We start from the raw sequence: 15303 nt of genomic DNA on the forward strand, positions 1-15303 counted from the left end.
TTTGTACAGGGTTTCAACACTCAGATTCAAACATATTTACTGTATTTTGAAACAAATCATGAAAATATCTTGACAGGTTGTTTAAGATATACTTTTTTTAATGGGCTTACCCCCATCAAGGGAGTGGAGTTTAACCCTGCGAGCTTCTTCATTCGTATTGAGTGTGAGAATCCCAACAATGACCTTGGCACGTTTCGAGGGTTTATGTAAGTACCATAATGCACTCTGGATTAATGATTGATTCTTTTTGATGTGATATTTCCTTGCATTAAATTACTGTATTTTCATTTTTCTCAGAGAGCACTATAGTGGGGCACGTGCTGGACTTGACAATATGAATCTCCTGCTTCGAAGTTGTACCATTCGCAACACTGAGACTGTGGTTGGCATCGTGGTCTATGCGGGTAAGGTGACAGCAGGTTATTAATATTAAAAAACAAAAAGTAGTCTTATTGACTTACCACTTGCAAATATGACTTCCTTCAGTGTACCGTCTTTTCCGCACAATAAGGCGCTTAGGAGTAAAAGGCGCACCTTCAATCAATGGCCTACTGTTTTCATATATAGGGCGCACCACATTATAAGGTGCATAGAATAGAAGCTACAATTGTGGCTGTGGTTGTGTTATGCATCCACTAGATGGAGCTACGCTTAAGGGAATACAATATACTACAATAAATCCATCCATCCATCAATTTTCTGATCTGCTGATCCTCACAAGGGGCGGGGGCGTGCTGAAGCCTATCCCAGCTGTCTTCGGGCAGCCAATCGCAGGGCACACACAGACGAACAACCATCCGGCCTCTCACACACACACCTCGGGACAATTTAGACTCTAAATTTTGAATGTTACGTCAACCTGCCACACGTGTTTTTGGAATGTAGGAGGAAACCGGAGTACCCAGAGAAAACTCATTCAAGCACGAGGAGAACATGCAAACTCCACACAGGAAGGCCGGAGCCGGAAGTGAACCTTGCACCTATGCACTGTGAGGTTGACGCGCTAACCAGACGACCACTGGGCCATCCCAAAACAATACAATAGAGAGCTTTCTCAACTGCTACAGCTGTAACAAAGTGCTTCACAGAACATTTAAAATACAGTAAATATTCTCTAGTACGGACTCGTGTTTGCGCTGTCCAATTTGTCCTGATAACAGAAATTCCTCATTTGGGAAATGAGCATGGTACATGTCCTTTATGAACCTGCAAGTATGTTGACAAAATGAATGTGTAACAACACAATCAATAAAATATACTGTCCAAAAACTGTTTATATAACAAAAACTGCAATACAGGTGTATCCCAAAAAAAATCACAACAGTAAAATACATACAGTATTTTAATGTTTATTTTTTTCTGTCTTGGGAAAAAAATGTGTATTTTGGATTGTTTTGTTGGATGCATTCTTTGGTTTACGACAATGTTTGCCTGCGTGTCATACAGTTTTCTTGCTAGTTGCAAGTAACTGTCCGTTGATCACCGATGTCTGGTAATTCTTGTGCATACTGAAGGATTTTTGTTGCCATTTGCATTGCTTCCTTGCTGGATGGTGGCTTGTCATCAGGAGTTGAATCGATGCCTTGTTTTTTAAAGTTTCGTAGATTTGCGTCTTTCCGACTCCAAGTGTCTGCTGGATCTTTTTAACTTTGTGTCCAGCCTCGCTCAAACGGATGCATTTCACTCGCTCCGCTCCAGTCGTTACAGTTCTTCTACGTTTCGATGCGATGATCTACACGACGTAATTGAATAAAGTAAAAATCTTTTGCAATTACAGTAAAACGCTCGCCAATAAAAATTCACTTACACGTCATCGTTTAGAATCTGATGATCGAAAAACGCAAAGTGAAAACTTGTTTTAGCGTTGTGTCTTTTCCGTCGCATCGCGTGGGCGTTGCGTGTATTTAAGCTCCCGCGGCATTACACCTCCATCCGGGTTACGGGTAGTGGAATTTCCGCTTACGCAAGTTCCGGTAACACGTAATATCATAGTCAAAATGTTAATGCATAGGATTTTATTCCGGGTGAAGGATATTCCTTTCCATAGAATTCCGGGGATGGGAATATTTACTGTACTACGTCCAGGAAATCAGAATATTGATCGACCTATAAGGCGCATCAGATTTTGAGAAAATCGAATGCTTTTTGGTGCACCTTATTGTGCGGAAAATACGGTCATTAAAATTATTTTCTAACAGCCCACGTGTACATAGGATATTGTATACCATCAGAGGAAAGCCAGGGAGACTATAGATTGATAGCAATTTATTGCCACATATGCAATAGTTGTTGTACATAGAACGCAATTTTATTTGGATCTACTGATGAAGTGGTATGGATTGGACATAATCATTTTCAGGACTAGCTTATCTGCAGCTGTGTTGTAAAATGTTCTGATGGCCTGATGCTGCGTCATCAACATGAGGTATCAGTGAAAAGTGTTTTGAGTACCCGAGGTAGAAAAGCGCTCTGTAAGTGACAGCCCATTTCCCAACGCCCCTCAGGAACCAAATATGATTTGCTTTTGTGTGACTTAGGACATGAGACCAAAGCCATGATGAACAACAGCGGGCCGAGGTATAAATGTAGCCATCTGGAAAAAGACCTAAACAATGAAATCCTGTGGTGTGTGCGCTTGCTGGTCATGATGTGTCTCACTACAGCTATAGGTGTGTATTCGCAATGTCATGTACAAAAACAAGGCGTTCTTTGTTGTTGTTTTTTTACATTCTTGTCTCGTTAGTTTGTTATAAGCCAGTGTCTTCATGGAAAAACAATATTTGAAAATATCACATTACATTATTAACATTGTTTAAAAATTAGATCATAACAATGATTGCCCTCTTTAAGGAGACCTGTTGTGATTGCAATTCGTTTTCAGGCCATGGACTCTGGTTGAAGCAATTCAAACATACAGTCTTTTTGGTTGATGAAGATATGCCACCTGCCTTGGCTGGCTTTTATGTGTTTTGGACCATGATAATTGTGCTGCAAGTAAGTTGGTCAAATTCCATTTTCTTTATGTTCCCACTGTACCCAACTAAGTGCTTAACCAAAATAAACAGGCTGATTGTTGATGAGGCACATGCATTTCTTGCTACCTTTTTCCTCTGTGTGATGTCACTAAACAATGTCATGTCATTAACAGGTGATGATTCCCATCTCTCTCTATGTGTCTATTGAGATTGTGAAGCTGGGTCAGATCTACTTCATTCAAAACGATCTTGACCTCTACAATGAGCATGCGGGCTGCAGAATCCAGTGCCGTGCACTAAACATCACTGAGAACCTCGGTCAGATCCGGTACTTGTTCTCTGATAAGACCGGAACTCTAACAGAAAACAACATGGTGTTTCGCCGCTGCAGTATTTATGGGATTGAATATCCTCATGTGGAAAATGGTAAATTCTCCTTTAAAAAAATTCTTTTACAACGACAAAAGGGTGGCACTCCTTATTTTGCATAATGTAAAAATGCAATGGCTGCTCTGTTTTTTAATTTCATAATACTGTGCATTATTAATTTGATTAATTTTGTAATTGCTTCTTTTTTGTGTTATTTCCCTTTGTTGGTGGAGTCCTTTGAAAAAAAAAATCATATTTACTCTACTCTATATTTTTGTTGCACAATGCATTGAAGGAAACAGCACATGTGGCATGCATGCAAGATGTCAAACATAATGGGGGTGGGAAATGTATCCAACTATCAGCCAAATTTGGCAGTACACAGTTTCTGTAATTTTATTCAATATCCATATCACAATCAAAATGAACAACAACCACATTAGTGGATAATAACTAGTCATTATTGTGAACACTGTACCCCAGTAACTGCCAGACCAAAAGCAGTGTTTCTCAAATAATGGGGCACGCCCCCCTGGGGGGCGGGGGGCGAGGCTCCGTCAAGGGGGGCGCGTTTGACCTCGGGGAACATGCTTTTTAATTTTTTTTTACTGTAATAAAATAACGTGCAGTTGCACCTCCACTGCATTAGGGGGCAGTGGCGCTCTCATTGGCAGAGTTTGCGCAGGGAGCATTGTCAGGGAGGAAATATGACGAGGCGTATGTAGCGCTAGGCTTCAATGTGACTGCAGTGGCAGACGAGGAAAGATCGATGTGCTTACTGTGCCTAAGACTTTTGGTCGCGGACAACATGAAGCCAAATAAATTAAGACGTCACTTAAAGACATTACACCCCAATCACGCTGATAAACTGCTTGAGTTTTTTTCAGCGAAAACGTGCCGAATATTGCTAACAATCATGCCGCTTTGTGACTGCTACTACAGGAAACTAAAATACAGGTCCCGGCTACACATTGATCCTGAGCCGAGAGTTGCTGTGTCCTGCTTCAAACCTCGCTTCGAAAAGCTGTGCATTGCAAAACGTGCTAATTGTAGCCATTCATCCAGACATCATCTTTGATTTAAAAAAAATAAAAAGCACACATTCTTTTATATATTTTTGTTTTGCTGGTTAAAGTTTTTTTTTAAATATTGTGCTCCTGAGATAATGTTGGTGATTTGAATGCATTATTAGTTACTGATTTTATGTAATTTTATTTTTCAGTATCGTATGGTTTGACATGGTCAGTCAAAAATTATTTATTGTTCAATTAAGGATTTAATGTTATTTTTGAATTTCAGATGCACTTTAAATCTTTTCTGTTCCAGTTACTAAAGCTATTCTTTGTTGTAATTTGGTCCTTAAAGTTGGTCCATATATCTTTCTTTTTTTTAATTCTCTTATACGTTCATACAGTGTTATGCAAAGGTGTACTTATAACAATTTTATAGCCAAATGATACTATTTATAGTCGTGCGGGGGAGTGGGGCGCGAGATGTTTTCCTCTTCCTTGGGGGGCGGCATGACAGAAAATAATTGAGAACCACTGATTTAAAGGAAGGGGAACAAAAAGCTTCTTAAAAATATTATTGTGTTCTTTTGATTTTAGTTGACAATGTTTCCTGTCAGTCAAAATAAACTTTTTTTTTTTTTTAAATATGTTTTAAAGGAAAAGAGTTAGCCCTCTTTGAGCTCTCACCTTATCCTTGTGGAGGGAGTTGTGTGTCCTAATGATCCTAGGAAGCTTTCTGGGGCTTTATGCCCCTCGCAGGGTCAACCAAGGCAAACGTGTCCTAGGTGAGGGACCAGACATAGCATGCCTCAAAGACCTCCTATGATGAATACTAAATATGGATGCTGTTTTCCTTTGCCTGGATGTGGTTCATTGTGGCCCCATTCTTGAGCTGGGTTCATTGGCGAGCGCCTGGTGGCCAAGGCTGCACCCATGGGACCCGGCCAGGCACAGCCCAAAAAGGCAACATGGGGTCCCACTTACCATGGGCTCACCACCTGTGAGAAGGGTAAGGTACGAGGTGAAGTAGGCCAAAGTCAGGGAGCTTCGCAGTACGATCCCCAGCTACAGAAACGGTCTCTTGAGATGTGCAACGTCACCTCCCTGGCAGTGAAGGCTCATGCATTGAATTTGTGTGTGATGTTTATCAGGTTGTCGACTGGAAATGTATGAGGCAAAGGAGAATGAAGCTGCTGGTTGCTCTGTAACTCTAAAATCTGCCTGCAGAGGTAAATCTCTGAGCTGTCGTTCCCTCAGCTGCAACCGCAGCTCACTATCCCTTCACACACTCGCTGCTGAGTCTGAGGAAGAGGGGCAACTGTCAAATGACTTCCTTCCTCTGACCAGTGCCTTTTGCAACCGAATGGTGAGTTACACATAGCCCAACACATAGCCCGCTAAAACACGTTGTGCACTAGCCCATTTCATGCATGAAACAGAATGACCATTTGTATTGGGATTTTTTTTTGGGGGGGGGGGGGCTGTGAAATTTGTCTTGACAATTTATGAGTTTCATCTTGATAACATCCTTTGGGTATAATCTGTAAACCTAATCCTTTTATATCACATTTCTGTTTATTGTACAACCCAAGAAGCAATGGTTATTGGCGTGATTTCAATTAATCATCTTTTTCAATCATCTTGATAGTTCACCTTCTGTCGGTACAGAACATCTATTAATATTCTACTTGCATCCTATTGCTTGAAAACACTCAGAGATATGCTCCTTTTATTCTTCTTTTAGCAAAACGAAGAGCTAGTATTGACCCTCATTATTGAAGATTGCAAAGATGTACTGTAACCTTGTGTCTTTTAATTCAGGCAAAGGAGGTGATACCAGACCCCGACCTAGTGAATAAGTTGAGCAGGCTTTGCGCTCCGATGCTGCTTTCCAGGGATGTAACTTTTGAGACGACATCCAGTTTGGAACTCAACTACATTACAGACTTTTTCCTTGCATTGGCCATTTGCAACACTGTAGTGGTTTCATCACCCATGCAACCTCAACATGTGAGTCAAAAACAAATTTGTAACCACCACAGACTTTCACTTTGGCCATTGTAAAATATTCAAAATCAAAATATTTCACCAACTCACGTAGCATAGGGCAGCTTTAAGACCCAGTCAAATCTGGTGGTGATTGGTGACATTGCAACTTAAAACTGCAGTCGATCCCTGCATACTCTCAGTTCAGCATCCAGTGATTCACATGTACCTTGTCAGCAGACGTATGGGTGCATCTGAAGCTTTGGCTCAAGTGGTACGATGCCTCATGAAGCTTCATCTCACCATCACCACTAAATTAATATATCCAAAAGCCCAAAACAAGACATAAAGTAGCAAACAAAAATTGAGAATGGACTCCCAAACAGGAACATGACAGAACACCAACAGAAGCAGAGGAAACCATGGAACTAAATACAAGTGAATTGACGAGACAAAGAGGAACACCTGGACAAGACAAGGGTGGTTGAGGGAGACGATTGATAAACACAAGGACAAGAACAGTCGGACACAAAAACCCTGAGAGATAGGCAAAGGGTGAAAAGGGACACAGGGAAAACGTGACGAAACTCAAACTCAGATAGGTTTGCATTTAAATTCGTCCAACGTATCACTATATATTCTGCCTCCAATATTACCTGAAAGACACTGTTTTCTTGACCTAATGCGGATCCTCATGAGAAGCCAAAGAGAAACGCTCGCTCTTCTCTGATGCTCAACTACAGTCTTGAGGTTGGAGGCGCTGGTGAGCGATGTCTACCATCGACTGGTGAACATTGTTTTTACAACTCAAGACTGCTCAGCAATAGTAAATATTTTTAATTTCCAAAACGTTTCTAGCTATGTTTTATTGGAAATTTTGTCAAGGTTTACACATCTGAATTTCCAGGTGAGACAAATTGACAAAAAAACTTTTAATCATATTTCAGGTTTCTGCCTGACTTGAAACATTGATTTTCTGTTGCATAAATTGCTTTGGTCTGCTGCTTCGTCTTTCTCTCATGTTGTCAACCCCTCCTTCCTTGCTACAGCTGGCTCAACCACAAACACTTTCTAAGTCTCTGGATGGAATCAAACTGATATTCCAGCGTTTCAGCTTGCCACTTTTCTCAGCCCTCTCCACACATTCACCTACTCGGAGCAGAGGCAGCCATGGAAAAACAGATGACATATTCCATAGTCGGAATTCATATTCCAATGGGGCCAGTGACAACGAGGAGGACATGAGAAATGAAGGCGGGGCTGAGAATGACACAGATAATGAACTAATGTATGAGGCGGTGAGTCCAGACGAGGCTGCTCTGGTCCATGCAGCTAAAGCGTATCGCTGCACCCTGCGGGGACGATCGGCAGATAGCTTCCTCGTAGACCTACCTGGAATTGGTGCCATGACTGTCCGGCTACTCCACATCCTGCCCTTTGACTCCAACAGGAAAAGGATGTCTGTAGTGGTCCGCCACCCTCTCACAGGACAAGTGGTGGTCTTGACGAAGGGCGCTGATTCAGCCATCATGAATCTTTTAGAGACACCTAAAGGTAATAAGATGAAGGGAAGGCAAAGACAGTTCTTTTTATGATTTGAAGAGGTTTTCCGTGGGGTATAATGTGTGATTTCTAGGTGGAGAACAAGCTCAGGAGACTGACAGTCATATCAGAGAGCAAACCCAGAAGCATGTAGACAACTATGCAAGAGAAGGCCTCCGTACTCTTTGCATTGCTAGAAAGGTATTTCAACTCTTGAAGTCTGAGCTCTTTTTTTCCGAAATGAAAATTGATTACATTTTGAAATGGGAGTAATGCTTTTAAATGTGATTAAAACTGTAATAACTTGTGGTTAAATACCATAGATATAAAAGGTATGACACTCATTGATCAATTTATCAATCTACACAGATGGACACAGACGGTCAAGGTCCCTTTTAGCCAATGGAATACCAGGAAGATGCTCGGTAGTAGCCAATGGCAGAACACCAATCAGTTTGCTGCGTTCAGGAAACTTGGGGCTGCGAGGAGCAGTATTTTTACCTTTCGCATCTTGAAATTTCTTTCGAAATAAGAGGCAATATTTTCCTGTGGAGGCGTTTCGTAACTAGAAAATTTCGTATGGAGAGACCGTTCGTAAGTAGAGGTACCACTGTAGTTTGGTGTAGTATGCTTTTCGTGCCTTATTTTATTTTTATTTTTTTAACTTTATAGTTTTAACAGCGAAGGCTATTTTACGCTAGATTATACATTGTGCATCCAGAGACGTTGAACAGGCTTTGGACTTTGGAGATGCAGATGCGCAAGTAGTTTTTGTTCATAATTGCACATAATTCAGGTGACACATTGGTACACTGCACGCATGACCATTCACAAGTATAATTAAAATGGCGACCCTGCGAAAGTGAAAAGAAACAGAGCAGCTGTGTCTGCTTTTGGCTTAACAGGAGAAAAGAAAAATTGAGCCATCTGTCTGTCTTTAGATTCCATTAAATTCAGTTATAAAAAGATAATACATGGGAATCTCCACACACGAGCATGCTTCGTTGCAGACATCTGTAGTTGTTGTTTGTTGCTCCGGCTTATTTGTGGTCGGCTTCCTTCCACCTTATGTAAGGCTCCAGTTCCAGCTGAAGTAAAATAGCCCCAAAGCATGATGCTGCCACCACCACGCTTTACTGCAGGAATGGTTTCTTTCGATGACTGCTATTGTGTTGGCATCAAATACTGTACAGTGTTCCCTTGCTACTTCACGGTTCAGTTAATGCAGCTTCATTCCTTTGGCAGGTTTTCATTTGTGACCATAACCTAATCTATTGTAGTTTTACCTCACTATTATGTTTTCTTGCTATTTTTCTACGAAGTCGGACCAGTCAAGAAATGTTGAGGGGAAATTTGTTTCACAAAAACTGACACCATGTGCATTGGGGGCATTATCGGATATTCACGCTGACGCCTGTGCACTACTCTGAGAGTGTGTGTGTTCGGAGAGGCAGAGCGCGCACACGTCTCGTTAATTTCTGAATGTAGCGTATGTTTCAAACCAATCAGCGTCTCATGTTTTTACTGTTTCAAGATGGATTGCCTGACATACTGGCGCACTGTGTCCCCAGTTGGAGCCCCAGAGCGCATAGTAGTTTATGGTGGAGTCTGAAAAACCAAACTGCAGATTTGAACAATGGTCTGAGGTTCTGAACTGTCAGAAGCAGTGTGCACGCTCAGTGGGTATTTCTGAATGCGCCCGAGCACTTGTCACCCCTAAAATCGCCATTCCCTCATCATGGGTATTTTCATAATTACGCTCTGAGCATGCTTCTTCACGCAGACTGGTCAGAAACTCAAAACATTGGTCAAGTGTGCCGTTTGCTTATTCAGAGTGCCCCAGCGCAGCCCAGTGCAGGCAGTACAAAAGAAAGTAAACAGCTGCTGCGTTCATAATGTGACCTGGGCACGTGCTGCAATCCAGCAGTGGAGGAGGACGATAAAATGTGCGTTAAAAACTACATTAGACAAGGGAGAAGGAATTATGAAGGATTCTAAGTAGCAGTCAACCCTCAGGCTTTCCAGCAAAAAATATGTCCAGAAAAGCCTACTAGGTAGGGCGTTAGGAAAGATTTAATCAGAGGGACTTTAAATGGTGACAGGTGTGATTCCCATTTGAGATGAACTTGAATACCGTACTACATACATACAAACATATATATATACACAGTATAAAAAAAAATCCTCGTCTCACCCCTCGGGTGGTGTCCGTCCCTCATTCAGCTCGGGTCCTCTACTAGAGGCCAGGAAGCTCTGCGCAGTATCCTTGCTGTTCCCAGCACTGCACATTTCTGGACTGAGATGTCCGATGTTGTTCACGGGATCTGTTCCAACCACTCATCTAGTTTGGGGGTCACTGCCCCGAGTGCTCCGACCACCACAGGCACGACTGTCACCTCTGTCCAGCTCCTCTCTGAGCCCTTGGTATTTCTCGAGTTTCTCGTGTTCCTTCTTTCTGATGTTTCCATCACTTGGGACCGCTACATCCACTACAACGGCTTTCCTCTGCCATTTATCTAAAATCACGATATCTGGTTGGTTCGCCATTACCATCTTGTCAGTCTGGATCTGGAAGTCCCACAGGATCTTTACTCTGTCATTCTCCACCACCTTTGGAGGTGTTTCCCATTTTGACCTTGGGGTTTCCAGTCCATACTTGGCACAGATGTTTCGGTAGACTATGCCAGCCACCTGGTTATGGCGTTCCATGTAGGCTTTCCCTGCCAGCATCTTATACCCTGCAGTTATGTGTTGGATCGTCTCAGGTGCCTCTTTGCACAACCTACACCTTTGGTCTTGTCTGGTGTGGTATATCTGGGCCTCAATGGCTCTGGTGCTCAGGGCCTGCTCCTGAGCAGCCAGGATGAGTGCCTCTGTGCTGTCCTTCAGGCCAGCCCTCTCTAGCCACTGATAGGACTTCTTGAGATCAGCCACTTCAGTTGTGGTCCGGTGGTACATCCCGTGTAGGGGCTTGTCCTCCCATGATGGTCCCTCTTCCAGTGCCTCATCCTCTGTTCCCCATTGTCTGAGACATTCTCTGAGTACGTCATCCGTTGGAGCCTTCTCCTTGATGTATTCATGGAGCTTGGATGTTTCATCCTGGACAGTGGCTCTCACACTCACTAGTCCCCGGCCTCCTTCCTTTCGGCTTGCGTACAGTCTCAGGGTGCTGGATTTGGGATGGAACCCTCCATGCATGGTTAGGAGCTTTCGGGTCTTAACGTCCGTGGTCTGAATCTCTTCCTTTGGCCACCTTATTATTCCTGCAGGGTATCTGAGAGCATAGCTGTTTATTGCCCGGGTCTTATTCTTGCCATTGAGCTGGCTTCTTAGGACTTGCCTCACTCGCTGTAGGTATTTGGCCGTAGCCGCTTTCCTTGTTGCCAGTTCGAGGTTGCCACTGGCTTGTGGTATACCGAGGTACTTGTAGCTGTCCTCAATGTCTGCTATTGTTCCTTCAGGGAGTGAGACCCCTTCAGTGCGGACTACCTTTCCTCTCTGAGTCAACGCAGGCTCTTAGGGTCCTGTTCACCTTATACAACTCCAAGCATTCAGTGATCCATGTATGTGGCATCGAGTCATAGGCTTTCTTGTAATCAATCCAGGCTGTGCACAGGTTAGTATGTCGGGACCTGCAGTCTTGTGCGACTGCTCTGTCAACCAGGAGCTGATGTTTGGCTCCTCTGGTATCTCTACCAATGCCCTTCTGTGCTTCGCTCATGTATTGATCCATGTGTCCACTTATCTTAGCCGCAATGATGCCTGACATGAGCTTCCAAGTTGTGGAGAGACAGGTTATTGGCCGATAGTTGGATGGGACTGCACCCTTTGAGGGATCCTTCATGATCAGGATCATTCGTCCTTCGGTTAGCCATCCTGGGTGAGTCCCATCTCTCAGCAGCTGGTTCATTTGTGCTGCTAGGCGCTCATGGAGTGCTGTGAGTTTCTTTAGCCAGTAGGTGTGGACCATGTCCGGGCCTGGTGCTGTCCAGTTCTTGATATCTGAGACTCTTTCCTGTATGTCTGCCACTGTTATAGTAACTGGGTTCTGTTCAGGGAGGTTGCTGTGCTCCTCTGTCAGGGTCACCAGCCATCTGCACTGCTGTTATGTGCAACCTCCTTCTCCCATATGCCTTTCCAGTACCTTTCAGTTTCCAGTCTTGGTGGGTCAGCTCTGTTGTTAGGACCCTGCCACTGAGCGCACACTTTCGCAGGTTGTGTTGCGAACAGCCTGTTTATTCGTCTGGCCTCATTCTCTTTCGTGTACCGCTTTAGGCGACTGGACAGGGCTTGGAGCCTTTGTTTGGCAGTTTCGAGTGCTTCAGGTATGGTCATCTGGATGTACCTCTCGGGTATCGGCCTTTTCATCACACCTCTCTGGGCCTCCGTCAATTGACTCACATCTTTCTGAGCCACCTTGATCTTAGCCTCCAATCGTCTTTTCCATGGTGGGTAACGTATCTCATGGCTTCCATGGTTGCTCTTATGGCCAAGCATCTCTAGGATCACTGATGCTGAAGCTTATATCAGCTCATTGGTTTCCGTGATCGTTACAGTAGGGATCGCCCTCAGTGCTGCATTCACACTTTCCGTGAGACTTTCAGGTGGTACCTCACAAAGCCGTTGTAATTGGTTTCTAGGTTGCCCAGCTTTCATTCTCGCCATGATCTGAGCTTTCAGGTCAGCTGCTACCTCGCTCAGCATTTCATTCATTGGGGCTGCCCTCCCAATCTCATCATCTGCATTCATTGGGGCTTGCCTCCCAATCACTGGTATGACCTCCTCCTCTGATCTGGCAGCCTGGGGCCCTTCACCATGGAACCTGTGTTGTACCTCATCAATCTCAAGTTGTGACAGTAGTTGCCGTTTGTGGATGTTGGAACACTGAGCTACTAGTTGTTTCGTGGTCAACCGTGACTGTGGGTCTCGAAGTAACCATTTAGCCCACATTCTCTGCATGTAACCCCTCTGACTAGGGTTGCTTGAGTAGTAGCATTCCAACAGAGCCATGTTATCGCATCCCGCCCATCTTCGCTTTGTTCCAGTAGCCCATTTTTCATCAAGGTGCTCTGGTTCCCCAGCACCTGACGCAGACCTTGTTTGGCCGGGCGACGTCTGAGCCGGCATGTCATTCGTTTTCTTGTCTCTCATCATTGTATGAGGTAGGCATTAGCGTGAAGGATCTTGCCCAAGGACCCACACTGGATGGTGTTATGTGCTCATTTTTTTGCCCCAAGCGGGATTCAAACCACCGTCTCCCGTACGCCAAACCGATGCTATATAAATAAATTCCTCGTCTCACCCCCCCTCGGGTGGTGTCCGTCCCTCATTCAGCTCGGGTCCTCTACCAGAGGCCAGGAAGCTTGAGGGTTCTGCGCAGTATCCTTGCTGTTCCCAGCACTGCACATTTCTGGACTGAGATGTCCGATGTTGTTCCCGGGATCTGTTGCAACCACTGATCTAGTTTGGGGGTCACTGCCCCGAGTGCTCCGACCACCACAGGCACGACTGTCACCTTTAGCTTTCCAGGCTCTCTCCAGCTCCTCTCTGAGCCCTTGGTATTTCTCGAGTTTCTCGTGTTCCTTCTTTCTGATGTTCCCATCACTTGGGACCGCTACATCCACTACAACGGCTTTCCTCTGACCTTTATCTATGATCACGATATCTGGTTGGTTCGCAATTACCATCTTGTCAGTCTGGATCTGGAAGTCCCACAGGATCTTCGCTCTGTCATTCTCCACCACCTTCGGAGGTGTTTCCCATTTTGACCTTGGGGTTTCCAGTCCATACTCCACACAGATGTTTCGGTAGACTATGCCAGCCACCTGGTTATGGCGTTCCATGTAGGCTTTCCCTGCCAGCATCTTACACCCTGCAGTTATGTGTTGGATCGTCTCAGGTGCCTCTTTGCACAACCTACACCTTGGGTCTTGTCTGGTGTGGTATATCTGGGCCTTAATGACTCTGGTGCTCAGGGCCTGCTCCTGAGCAGCCAGGATGAGTGCCTCTGTGCTGTCCTTCAGGCCAGCCCTCTCTAGCCACTGATAGGACTTCTTGAGATCGGCCACTTCAGTTATGGTCCGGTGGTACATCCCGTGTAGGGGCTTGTCTTCCCATGATGGTCCCTCTTCCAGCGCCTCATCTTCTGTTCCCCATTGTCTGAGACATTCTCTGAGTACGCCATCCGTTGGAGCCAGACGAATAAACAGGCTGTTCGCAACACAACCTGCGAAAGTGAACGCTCAGTGGCAGGGTCCTAACAACAGAGCTGACCCACCAAGACTTGAAACTGAAAGGTACTGGAAAGGCATATGGGAGAAGGAGGTTGCACATAACAGCAGTGCACAATGGCTGGTGACCCTGAGAGAGGAGCACAGCAACCTCCCTGAACAGAACCCAGTTACCATAACAGTGGCAGACATACCGGAAAGAGTCTCAGATATGAAGAACTGGACAGCACCAGGCCCGGACATGGTCCACACCTACTGGCTAAAGAAACTCACAGCACTCCATGAGCGCCTAGCAGCACAAATGAACCAGCTGCTGAGGGATGGGACTCACCCAGGATGGCTAACCGAAGGGCGAACGATCCTGATCATGAAGGATCCCTCAAAGGGTGCAGTCCCATCCAACTATCGGCCAATAACCTGTCTCTCCACAACATGGAAGCTCATGTCAGGCATCATTGCGGCTAAGATAAGTGGACACATGGATCAATACATGAGCGAAGCACAGAAGGGCATTGGTAGAGATACCAGAGGAGCCAAACATCAGCTCCTGGTTGACAGAACAGTCGCACAAGACTGCAGGTCCCGACATACCAACCTGTGCACAGCCTGGATTGATTACAAGAAAGCCTATGACTCGATGCCACATACATGGATCACTGAATGCTTGGAGTTGTATAAGGTGAACAGGACCCTAAGAGCCTTCGTTGCGAACTCGATGAGGATGTGGAAAACCACACTTGAAGCCAATGGCAAGCCACTTACCCAAGTGTCCATCAAATGTGGCATATACCAAGGTGATGCACTTTCCCCACTGCTGTTCTGCATAGGACTGAACCCCTAAGCCAAGTAATCGCCAAGACAGGCTATGTATACCGCCTCAGAAATGGAGCTACGATCAGTCACCTCCTCTACATCGATGACATAAAGCTGTATGCTAAGAGCGAAAGGGACATAGACTCCCTGATCCACACAATCAGGATCTACAGCAGTGACATCGGGATGTCATTCGGGCTTGAGAAATGTAGTTGGATGGTGACGAAGAGAGGAAAGGTAGTCCGCACTGAAGGGGTCTCACTCCCTGAAGGAACAATAGCAGACATTGAGGACAGCTACAAGTACCTCGGTATACCACAAGCCAATGGCAACCTCGAACTGGCAACAAGGAAAGTGGCTACGGCCAAATACCTCTAG

General features: G+C 44.8%; 1 protein-coding gene across 4 annotated transcripts in view; it reads left to right on the forward strand.

The window, feature by feature from the left end:
• Window positions 1-15303, forward strand: part of atp10d (ATPase phospholipid transporting 10D) — a 91563-nt gene that overhangs the window by 44378 nt on the left and 31882 nt on the right. For all 4 annotated transcript variants that reach the window (XM_086128036.1, XM_086128037.1, XM_086128039.1 and 1 more), the window contains 9 exons: window positions 121-206; window positions 298-404; window positions 2538-2669; window positions 2882-2994; window positions 3149-3401; window positions 5506-5720; window positions 6176-6364; window positions 7390-7894; window positions 7977-8083. In XM_086128036.1, the coding sequence (XP_085984162.1) occupies window positions 121-206; window positions 298-404; window positions 2538-2669; window positions 2882-2994; window positions 3149-3401; window positions 5506-5720; window positions 6176-6364; window positions 7390-7894; window positions 7977-8083 (1707 nt within the window). The remainder of the gene's footprint in view (window positions 1-120; window positions 207-297; window positions 405-2537; window positions 2670-2881; window positions 2995-3148; window positions 3402-5505; window positions 5721-6175; window positions 6365-7389; window positions 7895-7976; window positions 8084-15303) is intronic.

Source organism: Hippocampus guttulatus, chromosome 13 (genome assembly GCF_054856545.1).
Source record: "Hippocampus guttulatus isolate MCC_2025c chromosome 13, RoL_Hgut_1.0, whole genome shotgun sequence".
NCBI lineage: Eukaryota > Metazoa > Chordata > Actinopteri > Syngnathiformes > Syngnathidae > Hippocampus > Hippocampus guttulatus.